This window comes from Nanorana parkeri, unplaced genomic scaffold, assembly GCF_000935625.1.
Source record: "Nanorana parkeri isolate BGI_ZX_2015 unplaced genomic scaffold, ASM93562v1 scaffold10, whole genome shotgun sequence".
Classification (NCBI taxonomy): Eukaryota; Metazoa; Chordata; class Amphibia; order Anura; family Dicroglossidae; genus Nanorana; species Nanorana parkeri.
In genome coordinates, this window is record NW_017306278.1 from 1,905,997 (window position 1) to 1,924,075 (window position 18,079).

Sequence of the window (18,079 nt, forward strand, 5' to 3'; positions counted from 1 at the left end):
AAGTAATGTGTCGGGGTGTGTTGGGGGACGCTCTCGCACCAACCCCCCTGCCTCCCCCTCCCCCCTCATTTACCTTCCTTCGCCTTCTTCCTCCGGGCCAGGGTCCCCCCGAGTTTCCCCAGGAAGGAGTCATCTTTCTTCCTGGATGGGGGAGATTTTGGGGTGGAGGGGGATTTCTGGGGGGACGTCGCCATGGTGGAGGTGCTCGGACGGGTTTGTCCTCTGCCAGCGGAAGCGGAATTATTCCTGGCATGTCAGAGAGCTCGGATCCCCTCCTCCCTCCTCTCCACCCAGATCGGCTGCGGCTCCAGCTGTGGCCCCGGAATCTCCACAAGCGGGGCCCTTGGACCGATACCTAGAGGAGTGTGCATGGGGATCCAGAGAAGTATGCATGGGGCCCCTGGTCCGGTACCTAGAGAAAAGTGCATGGGGCCCCTACATTAGTAACGAGAGTAGCGTGCGTGGGGCCCCAGGATCGGCACCAAAGTGTGCAAGGGGCCCTAGAAAGGTTTGCGTGGGGACCCAGGATCAGCATATATAGAAGTGTGCATGGGGCCCCTAGAAGAGTGCCTAGACAAGTGTGCATGGAGCCCCAGGACCAGTACATAGAGAAAAGTGCATGTGGCCCCAAGGCCGGCATCTGTAGCAGTATGCCTGTTGCCTGGGGCCCCTAGACTGATACTTAGAGACCTGTGCATGAAGCCTTAGGACCATCATCTGCAGAAGTGTGCATGGGGTCCCAGGACCGGTACCTAGAGAAAAGTGCATGGGGCCCCTACATTAGTAACGAGAGTAGCGTGCGTGGGGCCCCAGGATCGGCACCAAAGTGTGCAAGGGGCCCTAGAAAGGTTTGCGTGGGGACCCAGGATCAGCATATATAGAAGTGTGCATGGGGCCCCTAGAAGAGTGCCTAGACAAGTGTGCATGGAGCCCCAGGACCAGTACATAGAGAAAAGTGCATGTGGCCCCAAGGCCGGCATCTGTAGCAGTATGCCTGTTGCCTGGGGCCCCTAGACTGATACTTAGAGACCTGTGCATGAGGCCTTAGGACCAGCATCTGCAGAAGTGTGCATGGGGTCCCAGGACGGGTACCTAGAGAAAGGTGCTTGGGGCTACAAGACCTGAGTCTATAGAAGTGTGCATGGGGCCCCTAGTCCAATACCTAGAGAAGTGTGAGTGGGGCCCCTAGAACTGTGCCTAGAGAAGTGTGCATGGGTCCTAGGACCGGCCTCTATAGAGGTGTACATGGGGCCCCTAGACTGACATCACCCCCTCCACAAACTGGCACCTATAGAATATCACTGGGACACAGTCTCGATGTCAGTACATAGGGGGCCCCAGACTGGCACCTATAGGAGTGTGGTCCCTGGGATACAGCTTGGAAATCAGTGTGTAGGGGCCCCAGATGGAAATCAGCATAAAGGGGCCCCCAGAGAGGCACTGGTGTAAGTGTGGTCCATTGGGCACAGCCTGTATATCAGTATAAAGGGTCCTCCAGACTGAAACTTAAAGAAGTGTGGTCCCTGGAAATCAGCATATAGGGCCCCCAGACTGGCACCAATAGAAATGTGGCCCCGCCAGCTCATTAAAGCATTTGTAAAGCCAATCAATAAAATCTCATATAAACTTTAACATGTTTACTCATTTCAAAAGATGTGGATCTCTCATTAAAATAATCCCTGGTGATCCTGCCATAAGGGTCCTTGTTCAGGGACTTCCTTTTATGCCGTGACAACTGTCCTTTCACATGAGTCCCTGATGGTGTCTACCAGCGGCCATTTACATAACACAGTCATGTAAATCCTGCTGTCTGTGCAGTTCTTGGCTGTGCTCACAAATGTCAGACACAGCTCAGCCCCCTGCGGCAGCCTCCTACTCTGTGACTGGATAAACTTACAATGTTGCAGACTGATCACTGGGGGAGGGGAGACTGGGGAAATGCTTCCTCCTGCCTGCAGCAGACTGATCACTGGGGGAGGGGAGACTGAAGAAATGCTTCCCCCTGCCTGCAGCAGACTGATCACTGGGGGAGGGGAGACTGAGGAGATGCTTCCTCCTGCCCACAGCAGACTGATCAATGGGGGAGGGGGAGACTGAGGAAATGCTTCCTTGTGCCTGCAGCACACTGATCACTGGGGGAGTGGAAAATGGGGGAAATGCTTCCTCCTGCCTGCAGCAGACTGATGACATCATTTCAGCCGGGGCAAAGTCACCTGACCAGAGCTTTTCCATGAAAGGATGCAGTTTCTTCCTCTTGATACTGCGTTGCTGTATATTGTGACATGCTAGCGATACATTGATGCAGAATTTCACATTTCCTGATCGATCCACTTTAAGTGCCGCACTCTATAACTGAGATGCATTCTCCCTGTGAGCGTCGCTGACTCCGCGTTAATGTTACAGATGTTGTTGTAAATGGTAAAGAATAATAATTAATTCTGTGAGCTTGATGGAAGAAGATCGTCATAGAAGCAGAACTTCCCTTGAACTTCTCTCTGCCATCGCCGCCTCTATCCTGCGTGACGCATGCGGTTTATATTGTCGTCTAATGCGGGCGGAACGGCTGGCAAAGCAATTTCCCACCTCTAGAGAATGTTTGTGACTTGGTTTCTTCGCCCCGGTGTCAGACGTTGATAAACGCCAGCGTAATGCGCGCACTACTCGACGCCTTTGTCACCCTTTGTCCTTGAATAATGCGTTTTACCTGCCCGGGTATACGGAGGGAATATAACGCGTGATGTGCCGGATGTCCGGATGGAAGTAAATGGGATGCACCGATACTAGTAACGGTGCCGATACCGAGTATTTGGGTGAGTACTCGTACTCGCCCAAATGCTCCGATAACTAGCACAAGTACTTCCTGTATCAGGAAGCCAGGCAGCGCGTCATTACACGCTGCCCGGTTTCCTGATTGGCCAGGAAACGGCTCCATGCTCTCTCGTCACTTGTGATGAGAGAGCATGGAGCCGACTTACAGCACACACAGGGACCATGGGGAACAGACGTACCCCCCCTCCAGAAGGAAGGACAGTGTCAGAGATGATTGGAGGATCTACAGCCGAGTGATACACAAATAAGATACGTTGTTGTTCAGGGACTTGAATGGATTTTTAGGATTTAACTCCGGAGTTCAGTGTCACTTTAATCTCCATTCACCTTTAAGGGAAATACAGCGATACTTTTGTATTCCATTGGAATCAGTAGGCCATGACCCGTGGGCCTGGGCGGAGACCCCATTACTACAGAACAGCTTTGATCATTTGGGTTTCATGGATCTCATTACACCTCAGAAATCCGGATATCACAAAATAAAACTCCCAGAACTCTCTCCATCACTTCAGTGTTTATTGCATATTATTGGTAACAGTGACAGATCCATCTCATTGATATGCATGTCAATTCCTCCGTTTTATTGGATCGCCCCTCATCTCCCTATAGAATCCCAATGTATCGATCTCCCAGCAAGACCCCCATCGTCCCTCTCAGAGGCCGATCCGAAAATATATTTGAAGTAAATCGGTAGTGAGGGAACATGTAAGCAGCCATTGCTGACCTCTCCTTCTGGAAATGGCTTCTCCCAAATAGTGACCCCCTATGTATGCCGATCTGGAGTTCCCGACTTCACTCCGCCATCACTTGCTATGTGTATCTCCGCTGCAAAACTCTAACATGCCAAATTAAAGCAGAACTCCGGGCAGATATCAAAGACACAAATGAATGTAGTTCCGTGTTCATTAAAGGAGAACTATGAGGGGGAGTGATTTCCACTCACCTCATAGTTCTAGCCGTCCTGTGACAATGAGACTGTCACAGGTCGGCTCAGTAGATCGGGAGGTGAGAGAACACATACCGGCGTTCGCTCACCTATCGATCCTGTCACGGCTCTCTGCCGTGACATGGGAGGGGCTGGATTCCCCCCTCCCCGCTCCGATCCGCCAGCGCTGACTGGCGGAACGGACAGGGGAGGGGGTATGTACAGCTGGCTCTGCCTCTAGATTATCAGAGCCAGCTGTCACTCACGCAGTTGGGCGGATCTCGACGCCGGGATCCGCTCCGGCTGCGGCGTCTCAGTATACTACGAGCTGTAGCTCCCTATATACTGAGCCTAGGGTGACGGGAGGACGCTAGTTTGTGTCCTCCCGTTACCCTAAGGAGAACTATGGGGGAAAGCCCTGACCACATAGATCTCCTGTAATATGCCATTAACGGGCCTTTTTTTTAAGTGCAAGAACCTGAATTTGACTTGGTATCAGCCTGTTGCAATCCCTGTACAGCAGAGCTCAGGCTGGCCGAGAGAGAAGCAGCACAACGAGCCACTCATTTCCGCTGCAGTGCTCATGTGGTAGCAAGAAACATGCTGATAGGACAAGAGAGCAGAGTGACAGAGAGATGAGGTCATCAGCCTGCTGCTTCTTTATTCACTGTCCAGTCTCAGGCTGGGGTAGGGACAAGACCTGTAAGTGTTGCTGAACTGCAGCAAGAAAAATCAGGTCTCCTGCCCTGCCAGACAGGGCTGTGCAATGCGGCAGAGCTGTGTTCATCTCAAGACTGGAAGGACAGAAATACAGCTCCCTCTTATGTGTGCTAATGTTGCAGCAGAGGACCAGAAATGCGTACCAGTGCACATTCCTAGTTCTCAGACCCCCATTGTCAACCTGATTCATGAATCATAGAGTTGTGGCTGAGTTACCAGACACATAATGATACCAGACACTAGAAGGAGGTCAGCAAGGGGCAGCCACGGGGCAGCCACGCATACCAGACACTAGAAGGAGGGCAGCAAGGGGCAGCCACGCATACCAGACACTAGAAGGAGGGCAGCAAGGGGCAGCCACGCATACCAGACACTAGAAGGAGGGCAGCAAGGGGCAGCCACGCATACCAGACACTAGAAGGAGGGCAGCAAGGGGCAGCCACGCATACCAGACACTAGAAGGAGGGCAGCAAGGGGCAGCCACGCATACCAGACACTAGAAGGAGGGCAGCAAGGGGCAGCCACGCATACCAGACACTAGAAGGAGGGCAGCAAGGGGCAGCCACGCATACCAGACACTAGAAGGAGGGCAGCAAGGGGCAGCCACGCATACCAGACACTAGAAGGAGGGCAGCAAGGGGCAGCCACGCATACCAGACACTAGAAGGAGGGCAGCAAGGGGCAGCCACGCATACCAGACACTAGAAGGAGGGCAGCAAGGGGCAGCCACGCATACCAGACACTAGAAGGAGGGCAGCAAGGGGCAGCCACGCATACCAGACACTAGAAGGAGGGCAGCAAGGGGCAGCCACGCATACCAGACACTAGAAGGAGGGCAGCAAGGGGCAGCCACGCATACCAGACACTAGAAGGAGGGCAGCAAGGGGCAGCCACGCATACCAGACACTAGAAGGAGGGCAGCAAGGGGCAGCCACGCATACCAGACACTAGAAGGAGGGCAGCAAGGGGCAGCCACGCATACCAGACACTAGAAGGAGGGCAGCAAGGGGCAGCCACGCATACCAGACACTAGAAGGAGGGCAGCAAGGGGCAGCCACGCATACCAGACACTAGAAGGAGGGCAGCAAGGGGCAGCCACGCATACCAGACACTAGAAGGAGGGCAGCAAGGGGCAGCCACGCATACCAGACACTAGAAGGAGGGCAGCAAGGGGCAGCCACGCATACCAGACACTAGAAGGAGGGCAGCAAGGGGCAGCCACGCATACCAGACACTAGAAGGAGGGCAGCAAGGGGCAGCCACGCATACCAGACACTAGAAGGAGGGCAGCAAGGGGCAGCCACGCATACCAGACACTAGAAGGAGGGCAGCAAGGGGCAGCCACGCATACCAGACACTAGAAGGAGGGCAGCAAGGGGCAGCCACGCATACCAGACACTAGAAGGAGGGCAGCAAGGGGCAGCCACGCATACCAGACACTAGAAGGAGGGCAGCAAGGGGCAGCCACGCATACCAGACACTAGAAGGAGGGCAGCAAGGGGCAGCCACGCATACCAGACACTAGAAGGAGGGCAGCAAGGGGCAGCCACGCATACCAGACACTAGAAGGAGGGCAGCAAGGGGCAGCCACGCATACCAGACACTAGAAGGAGGGCAGCAAGGGGCAGCCACGCATACCAGACACTAGAAGGAGGGCAGCAAGGGGCAGCCACGCATACCAGACACTAGAAGGAGGGCAGCAAGGGGCAGCCACGCATACCAGACACTAGAAGGAGGGCAGCAAGGGGCAGCCACGCATACCAGACACTAGAAGGAGGGCAGCAAGGGGCAGCCACGCATACCAGACACTAGAAGGAGGGCAGCAAGGGGCAGCCACGCATACCAGACACTAGAAGGAGGGCAGCAAGGGGCAGCCACGCATACCAGACACTAGAAGGAGGGCAGCAAGGGGCAGCCACGCATACCAGACACTAGAAGGAGGGCAGCAAGGGGCAGCCACGCATACCAGACACTAGAAGGAGGGCAGCAAGGGGCAGCCACGCATACCAGACACTAGAAGGAGGGCAGCAAGGGGCAGCCACGCATACCAGACACTAGAAGGAGGGCAGCAAGGGGCAGCCACGCATACCAGACACTAGAAGGAGGGCAGCAAGGGGCAGCCACGCATACCAGACACTAGAAGGAGGGCAGCAAGGGGCAGCCACGCATACCAGACACTAGAAGGAGGGCAGCAAGGGGCAGCCACGCATACCAGACACTAGAAGGAGGGCAGCAAGGGGCAGCCACGCATACCAGACACTAGAAGGAGGGCAGCAAGGGGCAGCCACGCATACCAGACACTAGAAGGAGGGCAGCAAGGGGCAGCCACGCATACCAGACACTAGAAGGAGGGCAGCAAGGGGCAGCCACGCATACCAGACACTAGAAGGAGGGCAGCAAGGGGCAGCCACGCATACCAGACACTAGAAGGAGGGCAGCAAGGGGCAGCCACGCATACCAGACACTAGAAGGAGGGCAGCAAGGGGCAGCCACGCATACCAGACACTAGAAGGAGGGCAGCAAGGGGCAGCCACGCATACCAGACACTAGAAGGAGGGCAGCAAGGGGCAGCCACGCATACCAGACACTAGAAGGAGGGCAGCAAGGGGCAGCCACGCATACCAGACACTAGAAGGAGGGCAGCAAGGGGCAGCCACGCATACCAGACACTAGAAGGAGGGCAGCAAGGGGCAGCCACGCATACCAGACACTAGAAGGAGGGCAGCAAGGGGCAGCCACGCATACCAGACACTAGAAGGAGGGCAGCAAGGGGCAGCCACGCATACCAGACACTAGAAGGAGGGCAGCAAGGGGCAGCCACGCATACCAGACACTAGAAGGAGGGCAGCAAGGGGCAGCCACGCATACCAGACACTAGAAGGAGGGCAGCAAGGGGCAGCCACGCATACCAGACACTAGAAGGAGGGCAGCAAGGGGCAGCCACGCATACCAGACACTAGAAGGAGGGCAGCAAGGGGCAGCCACGCATACCAGACACTAGAAGGAGGGCAGCAAGGGGCAGCCACGCATACCAGACACTAGAAGGAGGGCAGCAAGGGGCAGCCACGCATACCAGACACTAGAAGGAGGGCAGCAAGGGGCAGCCACGCATACCAGACACTAGAAGGAGGGCAGCAAGGGGCAGCCACGCATACCAGACACTAGAAGGAGGGCAGCAAGGGGCAGCCACGCATACCAGACACTAGAAGGAGGGCAGCAAGGGGCAGCCACGCATACCAGACACTAGAAGGAGGGCAGCAAGGGGCAGCCACGCATACCAGACACTAGAAGGAGGTCAGCAAGGGGCAGCCACATACAATTAGCGTATTACAGCGGGCGCGGGAGGACTTCCCAGCAATAAGGTCAAATTTTGTGACCTCCAGTCCGTTAACTCAAACTTGGTCACCGAGCACAGGATGCGGTCGGTGAGCTCACTGCTTCCCCCCGGTTGCCATGTCATCTCCTATTCATGAACTTTCTGTGTTATCTGTAAATACAATGTAATAAAATAACATTCTGAATCTGTCTGTTGGATACCGGCGACGGCTGCGACTCGGGTCGGCTCACCACTGCCGTGCTTTCTGAATATCCCTTTAAATCCCAACCAGACATTTAAAATCAGTGAAATACATTCCAGCTGCATCGACATAAAAGGTGTGCGGGACGTTATCTTTGGAGTAGAGAAGCCTGACCCCTGCCAGCGTGCTGCAGAGAAGGACCTTTGCTCTCAGAAGCAAAAGCAGTGGTCTCTCTGCAAAGGTCCGACACACCCTAAGCTAAGGCAGAGTGTTACATCACCTACTGGTCCAATTTTTCTGCTCGCAGTGCGTTGCGCATGCCAAACTGTGGCCTTTTGGCTATGTGCACATAGGAGTGCATGCAGTGAGTCATGGGTATGCATACGTTAGGGTACGCCCCTTTGTTTGGGTTTGCTCACGGGCCAAGGAGGGTATTTAAACTCCTTTCCTTATGGTGGCCGGTGCTGTGTATTCTTGCCAGCGACCTAATTTGTGTGAATGACGATTTCTTCTTTCCCTGTTATTGATCTGAATGACCTGACTCAGCCGGTGGCTCCAGTCCATTTTGCTGACTCTTCTTATTCCTGACTACTCGTGCCTGCTGCCTGCCCCGACCTCTGCCTGGACACTGACTATTTCAGCTTGCTGCCTGCCTTCACCTCTGCCTGGACACTTACTATTTCAGCTTGCTGCCTGCCTTCACCTCTGCCTGGACACTTACTATTTCAGCTTGCTGCCTGCCTTCACCTCTGCCTGGACACTTACTATTTCAGCTTGCTGCCTGCCTTCACCTCTGCCTGGACACTGACTATTTCCGCTTGCTGCCCTCCTCGATCTGTATCTGGGCATTGACTATTCTAGCCTGCCTAGACCTCTGCCTGGACACTGACTATTATAGCTTGCTGCCCTCCTCGATCTGTGTCTGGGCATTGACTATTCTAGCCTGCCTAGACCTCTGCCTGGACACTGGCTATTCTAGCCTGCTGCCTTCCTCGACCTGTGTCTGGGCATTGACAATTCTAGCCTACCTAGACCTCTGTCTGCGCATTGACTATTCTAAGCTACTGCCTACCTCGACCTCTGCCTGGACACTGCCTATTCTAGCCTGCTGCCTACCTCGACCTCTGTCTGGGCATTGACTATTCTTGCCTACTGCCTACCTCGACCTCTGCCTGAGCATTGGCTGTTCTAGGCTACTGCCTACCTTGACCTCTGCCTGAGCGTTGACTATTCTTGCCTACTGCCCACCTCGACTTCTGTCTGGACCCTGACTATTCTTGCCTACCTCAACCTCTGCCTGGGCAATGACTACTGTAGCCTACTGCCTACCTCGCTCTTTGTCTGGACACTATTATGGTCTATTGCTTGCCTCTGCCTCTGCCTGGACACTGACTATTCCAGCCTACTGCCCACATCGACCTCTACCTGGGCATTGACAATTCTCGCTTGCTGCCTACCTCGACCTCTGTCTCCTTATTGTAGCCATTCCTGCTATCTCATCTGGCAGCAAATGTGGCTACTTGCATCACTTGCGGGGTGCCCTGGAGAAGACCAATGTGCCATTTAGTGTCAGTGTTGAGGTGACTCCAAGTCTCGGGTGAGTGCATGTCACCTGCCAGCCCGTAACACAGAGATAGAGCACTGCAATTGGCAGGGAGCAAGAGATTTGCTAATTGTGGAGCTCTAGATGTGATTCAGCAGAGAGGGGGGTGTCAGACCTCTGCAGGGAGACCACTGCTTCCACACAGAGTGCAAAGATCCTTCTCTTCATCAAGCTGGCAGGGGACAGACTGTTGTACTCCGGCTGTGGCTGCTTTCTAAAGACTTTGCACGCCATTTATTGTGCTGACCATGTAATGTCATGTATCCGATTTAAAGTCCATTTGGGTTTTAATTCAACTTACAGAACAAGGGAGATGCGTCCCCCTTCCTGCATGCTTCCCCCCTTCCTGCACCGTCTCCTCCCCCGCTGACCCCAGGAGGGTGCAGCTTAAATCAGCTGCATTTGTTCTAAGCGGATGGGAGTCAGCGGCTGATACATACTAACCATTATAGAGTACATGTAGCCAATTGTTTCTTTTTAGTTTTGGATAGAGAACCGAAACCTCCGGTCCCTTGTCTGTGTCCCATTGGGGAGACTTCCCTCCACTTCCTGTCCTGGTGACAACATTGACAGGAAGTGATAAAAAATCTCCTTAAAGGAGAACTATGACATGAGTGATTTCCACTCACCTCATAGTTCTAAGCCGATCTGTGACAATGAGACTGTCACAGGTCGGCTCAGTAGATCGGGAGGTGAGGGAACACATACCGGCGTTCGCTCACCTCTCCATCCTGTCACAGCTCTCTGCCATGAGAGGGGAGGGGCTGGATTCCCCTCTCCCTGCTCCGATCTGCCAGCGCTGACTGGCGGAACGGACGGGGGAGGGGGCGGGTACAGCTGGCTCTGCCTCTAGATAGGCAGAGCCAGCTGTCACTCACGCAGTTGGGCAGATCTCGACATCGATGTCGGGATCCGCTCCGGCTGCGGCGTCTCAGTATACTGCGAGCTGTAGCTCCCTATATACTGAGCCTAGGGTGACGGGAGGACGCTAGTTTGTGTCCTCCCATTACCCCAAGGAGAACTATGGGGAAAAACACTGACCCCATAGTTCTCCTTTAATGGAGCCAAAAAAAGACCTGATAGAGGTTCTAAATCTCCTCCAATCCTAACCAAAACTAAAAAAGAAGTTTGGCTGAAGTTCAACGTTAAACATAACACTTTTGGTAAAATGATGAGGTAAAACTAATGCCGCGCTCCTCCAATGTATCCGCTGTTTTCAAAGCACAGAACAGCATTTAGCGGACAGAATCAATGACTGCGGACCCGCTACAGGACACAATATAATCACCATGAAGCACAGGTACACTTTAGAGATAATAAACCGTAATAATTCCTAGACACACCTATACGTTTACACAATTATAAAATGTAATAATAATCGGCATATAATTGTTTCTATTGCCAAGACATTTTTGTTTTGGATAAAGCAGAGAAAGTGTTAAAACTGAACCCCGGGATAAGTAAATATTGTCACAATGTGTCTATTTCCCTGAATCTCGGTGAGCTTTGTGTATTTCTTCCAGATCTGCGCAGTAATCCAGTGTGAGACTCGGAGCTTCCAGTAATAAAGACCGGTCACTGCTGTTCTCTCTCCTTGTGCAGGGTGACTGGTCTAATCTCCGCCCCCTCCTGTAATAAAGACCGGTCACTGCTGCTCTCTCTCCTTGTGCAGAGTGACTGGTCTTGTCTCCGCCCTCTCCTTTAGTTTCTTGTAGTGGGTGGGGCCTGCTGGGCTCCTCCCATAGATCCGCTCCCTGCACAGGCTATGCGCAGCACAGTGATGATATCACTGCTACATTTACAAGGTAACATTTGGGTTTGCGATCACACAAAGTGGATTTATATCCTTTGAGGAATATATGTAAATATAAAACAGTGTCCCTGGAGTTCAGCTTCAAAACCAGTCAGGTGTTTATTGCTGTTTGTTGGAAAGATTTCCCCTTCATTTCCTATCCTGGGGACACAACGGGAAGTAAAGAGAAATCTTCTCTTGATTGTCACCCATTTGAAATTTCGTCCTGCTCCGCTGACCACTGTAAACATTTTGGTTTTCCTATCACTTGGCAGTGGTCACCAAAACACATCAAGAGGGTGAATCACCCCTCCCCAGTGGGGACACAAACAGCATTATAGAACTGACAGGGGACTCCAAACCTTCCTCACCCCATCCGAGACAAAACCAAACGATTGGCTGGAGATAACATTACCATTCAGTCAGTGCAGATTATCCACAATGACAAAGAAGTTACAATATTTGTTTAAAGGCAACACAACACTATGGTGGGAATGCCAACAATCTGGCTGGCAGTATGTATGTACCCAGGGCCGGATTTCCCACAAGGCCGACCAAGGCCCGGCCTCTGGGCAGCAGGGAGTAGAGGGGCAGCAGGGAGTAGAGGGGCAGCAGGGAGTAGAGGGGCAGCAGGGGGGTGGAATTCCTATCGCCCGATGCCTGGGACATGCAGTTCTGGGTGCCGGGCGGGTAGTTGTTTTCTACATTTAGCCCGGCTATGGGCAAGCAGAGCTAAATGTACAGCGGGGAAGCCAACGCTTGTTTTGTACATGTGATCCCGGAGATGTCGCCGAGATCACCTGTATGCAGCCTGCAGGTCTGTCATTCTCCATGGGGGGGGGGGGGTTGTCGGGTAGGGGGGCGCATTTTGGAACCTGGCCGGGCAGCAGAGAGAGTACATCCGGCCCTGTATGTATCCAATCACATTTATATGAATACAATGTACAGAGATTCTCCAGTCCTATGCAACATATTTGTTTCCAGCACTTCCACGGTTCTTCTTACCATTCTTTACATCCACATAATGACTAGTTACAGCCAGCAGAGCCCACGCGTGTCACACTGCGTGTCAGTAGAATGTTGTCCATGTATTGCTCCGGGAATGCGTGCACTTAATATAATGCCTGCGCTTTCAAGCAAGTCTCCAAATATACATTTCACCATTTTCCCTTCTCCAGTTGTCCCCTGAGAGCTGTGTTTGAATCATTTGGGGCCTCCCTAGTTTAAAACCCAATCAAAGTCACAGTAATGGATGAGCAGTCAGATAGACGATGTACCAACATCCTCCATTTTTCTAGCATCACCTGCACTACTCTGTGCTGGAGGTCTAACTATGGCTGTATAGTCCAATAGGTAGCAATAGACCCAGTGCACTCAGTAATCAGCACTTAGTAAATGAATTAGACACAACCCCTCCTCCTTTCTGCAATATAAGTCTATTAAGGACACTTGTACAATGTATTAACAGCCTCCATTTTTCTAGCCTTACCCCCACTTCCCTGTTATAGCAGCTGTGTTGGAGGTCTAACTATGGCTGTGGAGTCCATTAGGTAGCAATAGAACCAGTGCACTCAGTAATCAGCACTTAGTAAATTAATTAAACACAACCCCTCCTCCTTTCTGCAATATGTCTATTAAGGACCCTTGTACAATGTACTAACAGCCTCCACTTTTCTATCCTCTCCTCAACTTCCCTTACATCAGCTGTGCTGGAGGTCTAACTATGGCTGTGAAGTCCAATAGGTAGCAATAGGCCCAGTGCACTCAGTAACCAGCACTTAGTAATCGAATTAGACACATCCCGTGCTGCAAGCACTATTTTTGATCGCAACGGACCGCTGGCACAATGTGCCTTGCGATCCCGTGTTGCCGATCACATTGCGGCCGGAGGGCGTGGCTACGGTGCCATTCACTTCAATGGCCCGTCACGCCCCCTCCTGCCCCACAAAACAGTGAGCTGGTCGCAATGCGATGCAGTGCGTTCTGGCCAGAATCGGCCCGCAACGCACTGCATCTGGTGTGAACCTAGCTTTACTCTGTTGAGGACACTTGTTTTGAGGGGTGTGGTTATTACTCAGCTCTGCCGGCACAGAGCACTGGAGGGGGGAGCAGGAAGCGGCAGATTTAGGCTGAGAGAAGGAGGTATTCTAATAAATGAGTCACAAATCCTAACACATGAGAGTGCCGCACTAGGTGTGAGACATCAACTGAGCTTTACACATCCTTGTCTAAATTCACCGGCCATTCTGCGTATAAAGTTATATCAATGAAGGCGTCACTTTAAAATGTGCATGCTTCCAATACTAACCATTGGCTGGTAGGGATGTGTAGGGAACAGGCACATACAAAGGGACACCAACAATGCTTCTTTCATAGAACACTTGAAATATTTCTTCTCTCTCTCCCCTCAGCACATTTTCTTTGTACTTGCTTTCAGTAACCACATTGAAGGCATGTGCTGAGTACAGGGCAGCCATCAGACATTTTGGGGCCCCTTACACAGCTTTAGGCCGGGCCGCCCGACGCGCTGGACTCAGGACTCACCTGAGAACCCACCCATACCTGAGAGTGACCCTGCAGAGCCCACCTTAGATGCTGCACAGCCCATTTGATACTCTCTATGGTGGGCTCTGCAGGGCCTCAGGTGGGCTGGTCAGGGATGCATCTCCCTCCCTCCCAGCTCCTCTTACCTGCTCCTGGTGCCTGTACACCTGGCCTCCTCTGCCGCCGGACTGGCTGGAAGTGACGCAATGTCACTTCCGGACAGTCCGAGATCAGAAGAGCACCCCGATGGGGCCCGGCCCCCTCCTCACCTGTCACCGTCGGCCAATATTCATGAAAGGGTCCCGGGCAGGCCCCTCAGGCTGCCTGGGCCCCTTACATGAGTATCCGCCGTATCCCCCCTGATGGCGGCCCTGGCTGAGTACAAACACTGACTGCACGGCTGCCGGCACTGAAATATCCGCATACAGGCGGAGCAACATAACTGTGTACTGTATATCACAGAGGTGCATTAAAGTGTGCGCGCTGAGCAGACTAAGCGCTTTTATAAATAAAGCTTCTTGTGTTGTATTCAAAAAATGGAGACAAAAGAAAACTGAACACGTTTGTTGGATTTGTAGTAGCTCTGAAACATTAAAGTGAACCTGTCATTCTCCTTGCAAGGGCGAAGTATTGGTTCACTTTAAGGCACATATGGTAGTGTTTATTCTGAGTCATAAATATAATATTGATAAAGTATATATCTGGAGTGTAATTGTTCACAAGCTGAGACAGATACAGTGTAGACTACCATGTTATCCCCATTGAAGGACAACACATGCGGCATCAAGTGAACCCGATTTGGCCTGAAATGGCCGATAGAACAATAAACATTGCTTGATCACATATCTAAATACAATGTAATATCCGGATTTTATACCTTTACCTTGTATCTCTCCTGGACTTAAATGACTCTGTTCCCATATACACTATATTGCCAAAAGTATTGGGACGCCCCTCCAAATCATTGGATTCAGGCGTTCTGTGACATTTCCATGATACTATTTCGCGGTCATCTGTGACTGGTATTATAACAAAGTGGAAGCAACTGGGAACAACAGCAACTCAGCCAGGAAGTGGTAGGCTAATTCATGTGCGTGTAAAGCCGCCCCAATACTTTTGGTAATATAGTGTATATGGGAACAGAGTCATTTAAGTCCAGAAGAGATACAAGGTAAAAGGAGAAAAGGGGAGGGGCAGAAGGAACCAATGAGGTTTAATCATGGCCGCCTCCTGTACATTCATTCTTCTCCTGGAGGTCTACATTTCCCAATTACAGGATATGAAATTAATTATTCCCATACTGACTTTATTACATGCAGGGTAAAAGACAAGAGAGAAAGGAAGGTGAGGTCACTTTAAATGTAGTGATTCTCTAAATCTAAGTCAAAACTTTTTTTTGTTAGTTTTGGATAAAGCAGGAAATGGTGAAACCCGCCATTCAGTTTTCTTTATATGTTGTGTCCCATTGGGGAGATTTCCCATCACTTCCTGTCCCAGAGACACAACAGAAAGCAAAATTCAAAGCAAGAGACAATGTCCTTGGTTGTTGTCACCAGAACAGGAGCCCCCATTGGGAGATTTTCCCTTACTTCCTGTTCCGGTGACAACCGAAAGAGTTTGCATTTCCTGCCCCACTAGTAGGACAAATAAAGAGGTGGGGTGGGGATCTCAGGAATGAATTTTTTAGAATTTCGGCAAGAAAACAAACCCACCTCCCTTGTGCCACCTCCACCTCCCGGTGCCCAGTGCAGAGCAGACCCCACTCCACAGCTCCTAACTTAGTCACAGGTGGAACTGGGAAGCAGCTGACATGTTTTCAGTTCCTAAAGGCATATAATAATTATAAGGCAGCTAAAGTCAGCGCGTACCATCAACCAAATAACAGCTAATGCTAGTCCCCAAAAAAAATTGCAACCGAGCTAACTGAGAAAGTCCACTAAATGTACGTTTGATCCATTGCAGCTAAATGCAGCCGACTTTTCACAGTTTTGCAGTCTCTGGTCACATGATTCTGTGCTGTGCAATCCCTGAAAAGAACAGGGGGCGGAGCTAGAACCAGAGAACACGCTGGCCTGCAATTTTACAGGTTCTGCTTCGGAGCCATTTCACAAATACTGGCAAGCACGGGGAGCTGGAAAGCGGGCCAGCCAGCGTGAGAAGACAAATTCCCGGACCAGTATCGGAGTCATTTAGCAGCCGAGCCGGTCGGCCCCCCCCCTGAGCCAAACACGGTGAATGTTTCCTGTTGGATTGGAGTGAATGTTTCCTGTGGCTATATAATCCTTCCGTTGCCTGTGACTCCGGGGTTCAGCTGGTGGCCCCTTGAAAAGGGGTTTGCGAGGCGGTCGGCCTCCTCCGCGGCTGCCCTCAGTCTCTGCTCTTCGGTGCGGGCCACCATTTGATCTCTTTGTTCGATGACCCTCATCATCTCGGCGAAGATCGCCTCCTCCTCGGCCACGTCCTCTTCGTCTTTCAGAGACGCTAAAAGAAAACGGGAAACGAGGAATCAGCTCAGGGTTCACCCTGCAGGATCAGCCATCTGCTTTCGGTGCACAAATCCCCCCAGGCCAGAGATGTTTGTTTATATAAGTATACAGAGGGTGCGGAAATGTTGTATGTTATAGTCCTGACCCCTGCACTGTGTATGCTATGTTATATGTTATAGTCCTGAACCCTGCACTGTATATGCTATGTTATATGTTATAGTCCTGACCCCTGCACTGTGTATGCTATGTTATATGTTATAGTCCTGACCCCTGCACTGTGTATGCTATGTTATATGTTATAGTCCTGAACCCTGCACTGTATATGCTATGTTATATGTTATAGTCCTGACCCCTGCACTGTATATGCTATGTTATATGTTATAGTATTACACCCTGCACTCTATAAGCTATGATGGAAGCTATACTCCTGACCCTTGCACTGTATATGCCAGGGCTAGACAAATCCCAGGAGCCAGGAAGCCAATGCTCCTCACAAATGACAGCCGGTGCCTAACGTTTAAGGTTTTCTTTCTAGTGGTTGTCCATGGAGCTGGCTCATTAAAAAAATCCTGCTGGCTCCTACATTGGACAGACTAGCTCCTGAATTCCATATACATTTGGTCTACATTATGTTGTACACTATACTCCTGACCCCTGCGCTATATATGTTGTTTGTTATAGTCCTGAAGCCTGCACTGTATACACTATGTTGTACATTATACTGCTGACCCTTGCACTGTATATGCATTGTTGTACGTTATTGTATAGTTTCCGAACCCGGCTGTGTATACACTATGTTGTACATTATACTCCTCACCCCTGCACTGTATACACTATATTGAATGTTACTGTGTAGTCCTGAACCCAGCTCTGCATACACTATGTTGAATGTTACTGTATAGTCCTGAATCTGGCTCTGTATACACTATGTTGTACATTATACTGCTGACCCCTGCACTGTATACACTATGTTGAATGTTAGGGTATAGTCATGAAACCAGCTCTGTATACACTATGTTGTACATTATACTGCTGACCCCTGTATTGTATTCACTATGTTGTAATTATGCTCCTGACCCCTGAACTCTATATGTATGTTGTATAATACATGATAAATAAGCTGGGTGTCAGAGTCCTTACTAGCTTTATTGCCTAATAATTTTGCCATCTACAAACACCCTTCGACCCCTCAGCAGCCACAACAGGCGTGCGCAGTACTCAGCAGAAAGGTCCGTATTAAATGATGTTTTCTACATATTTTATGCCAAAACATGTCTGCGGTGTAGTTGGTGTTTGTTTATCGCTGTATTCTCTCCCGGGGCTGTTGAGTTGCTGCTCTTTAACGAGACTGTAACAAATGTGTCAATCATTTAATTAATGAACAACACCCACTGGGCTGTTTTTCTGTCCTTACTATGATCCATCTTCCTTTATATACAGTGTTTTAAAATGAAATTGTACAATAGGGTAACAATAGACCTGTTATAGATCGACACCCATTTTAAATGAAGAATGCCCCACCCCTAATTAAAGTACATTGCCTGCCTACAATAGCTTGCTGGAAGCACTGCAAACAAAAAAGGATGTCGCTGGAAATATTTTGAAATGTTGACAAATGTGCAAAGGCCGCTTGCTCAGTTTAGTGTGATCTGGTATTGGCAG

At 51.0% G+C, this 18,079-nt stretch overlaps 2 protein-coding genes across 2 annotated transcripts in view; both read right to left on the bottom strand.

The window, feature by feature from the left end:
• The window catches only part of PARVA (parvin alpha), a 56,891-nt gene extending 56,666 nt beyond the window's left edge, over window positions 1-225 (bottom strand). The window contains exon 1 of the mRNA XM_018555181.1: window positions 74-225. Within this exon, the coding sequence (XP_018410683.1) occupies window positions 74-194 (121 nt within the window). The 5' untranslated portion in view covers window positions 195-225. The remainder of the gene's footprint in view (window positions 1-73) is intronic.
• Window positions 226-16,198: 15,973 nt separating this feature from the next.
• MICALCL (MICAL C-terminal like) overlaps window positions 16,199-18,079 on the bottom strand; it is a 60,623-nt gene continuing 58,742 nt past the window's right edge. The window contains exon 12 of the mRNA XM_018554815.1: window positions 16,199-16,412. Coding sequence (XP_018410317.1) covers window positions 16,204-16,412 — 209 coding nt within the window. The 3' untranslated portion in view covers window positions 16,199-16,203. The remainder of the gene's footprint in view (window positions 16,413-18,079) is intronic.